At 44.6% G+C, this 1,243-nt stretch overlaps 1 protein-coding gene across 4 annotated transcripts in view; it reads right to left on the bottom strand.

Moving 5' to 3' along the window:
* Rnaseh2b (ribonuclease H2 subunit B) overlaps positions 1 to 1,243 on the bottom strand; it is a 48,360-nt gene that overhangs the window by 29,834 nt on the left and 17,283 nt on the right. For all 4 annotated transcript variants that reach the window (XR_003376720.1, XM_005371068.3, XM_013355125.1 and 1 more), the window contains one exon: positions 440 to 547. Coding sequence is in view for 3 of the 4 variants with exons in the window: in XM_005371068.3 (XP_005371125.1) it covers positions 440 to 547 (108 nt within the window). In the remaining variant the exon portion in view is untranslated. The remainder of the gene's footprint in view (positions 1 to 439; positions 548 to 1,243) is intronic.

Here is a 1,243-nt window from a genome sequence, read left to right as displayed (position 1 = left end):
ACCAGGCTGGTCTCGAACTCACAGAGATCCGCCTGCCTCTGCCTCCCGAGTGCTGGGATTAAAGGCGTGCGCCACCACCGCCCGGCTGAGAAACCACTTCTTTAAAAGGCGTTACTTTCTAGTTTGTTTTAGAAACTGTATCAGTTTGCTCAAGGAAATAATATGTTAAAAATTTCTCTAAAGGAAATATTTCTAATCGACTCAACCCACACTCCATGGCACAGGCCCTCTAACTCCTGCCACAAGGTGTGTTGGTGTTTCAGGAGAGAAAGCAAAACTGTCAATTTAACATGTGACAAGACAGCATCACTTGCTCCAAACCCTTTCTGATGCACAGAAAAGCTCCTTACTCACACATACCAAATCAGCAGGATGAACCCATACACACAAGATGTGTTAACGGTAGGGGAAAAAATACATTTATATACCTGTCACTTACCTGATTGAACTGACTGATTTATAAACCAAGAACGGTGCTTTTCCTTGAAAACTTTGATTTCAAACAGCTGATGTAGACACATATCCAGTAAGTAAACGGCTCCTTCCCCTGTAACACAGATGTGTTTAGTACTGTCACTATTCTCACACACATATGTATATCAGAAGTCTGTCCAGAGTTCCAAGGAATGCTCCTAAGAGGAACCTAAACATATGGAGTCACGTTCTACACTTGCTGACTCCAAGGAAAGTTCATGGGTATTAGGCACAGACATTCAGTTTCCAGCTCCATAATCCTCGCTGAATATAAACTGCAAAAGTGAAAGGCATAAGTCATTTACTTGACTGTCATACAGCCTCCTAGCTACCAGATCCTAATGGTTCTGACAGATGTGAGCTAGTGCCTGGGTCTGTCACTATGCCAGCATGTAGCTCCCTCTACGCAGGAGCAAAGACAAGGAAGGACCAAGCCCTCAGATGGCATTGGCCACTCTGAGAAAGAAAAGAACTCTCTTAAAGCCTTAGTCAAATGGATGGAACTTTCTCTTTTATTCTTTTAAAGGGGGAGAAAAGGGGTGTTTAGAGGCTCAGCTCAGTCAGTGGTAAAGCACTTGTCCAGCATGCGCTAGGTCCGGGGGTCAATCCTCAGCAAAGGGACAGGAGGGGTGAAGATTGTGCGTATCTGAGGTTTGACTAACTCAGGTCCAGGGTCAGTCCTCAGCAACATGGGTCTAAGCGGTAGGAGAAATGGGGATAGAAGGGATGCATATCTGATGTTTTACCCCTCAACTCATCCAATCTTTTT

The sequence above is a fragment of the Microtus ochrogaster genome, unplaced genomic scaffold, assembly GCF_000317375.1.
Source record: "Microtus ochrogaster isolate Prairie Vole_2 unplaced genomic scaffold, MicOch1.0 UNK97, whole genome shotgun sequence".
NCBI lineage: Eukaryota > Metazoa > Chordata > Mammalia > Rodentia > Cricetidae > Microtus > Microtus ochrogaster.
This window is presented reverse-complemented; position numbering and strand designations above follow the sequence as displayed.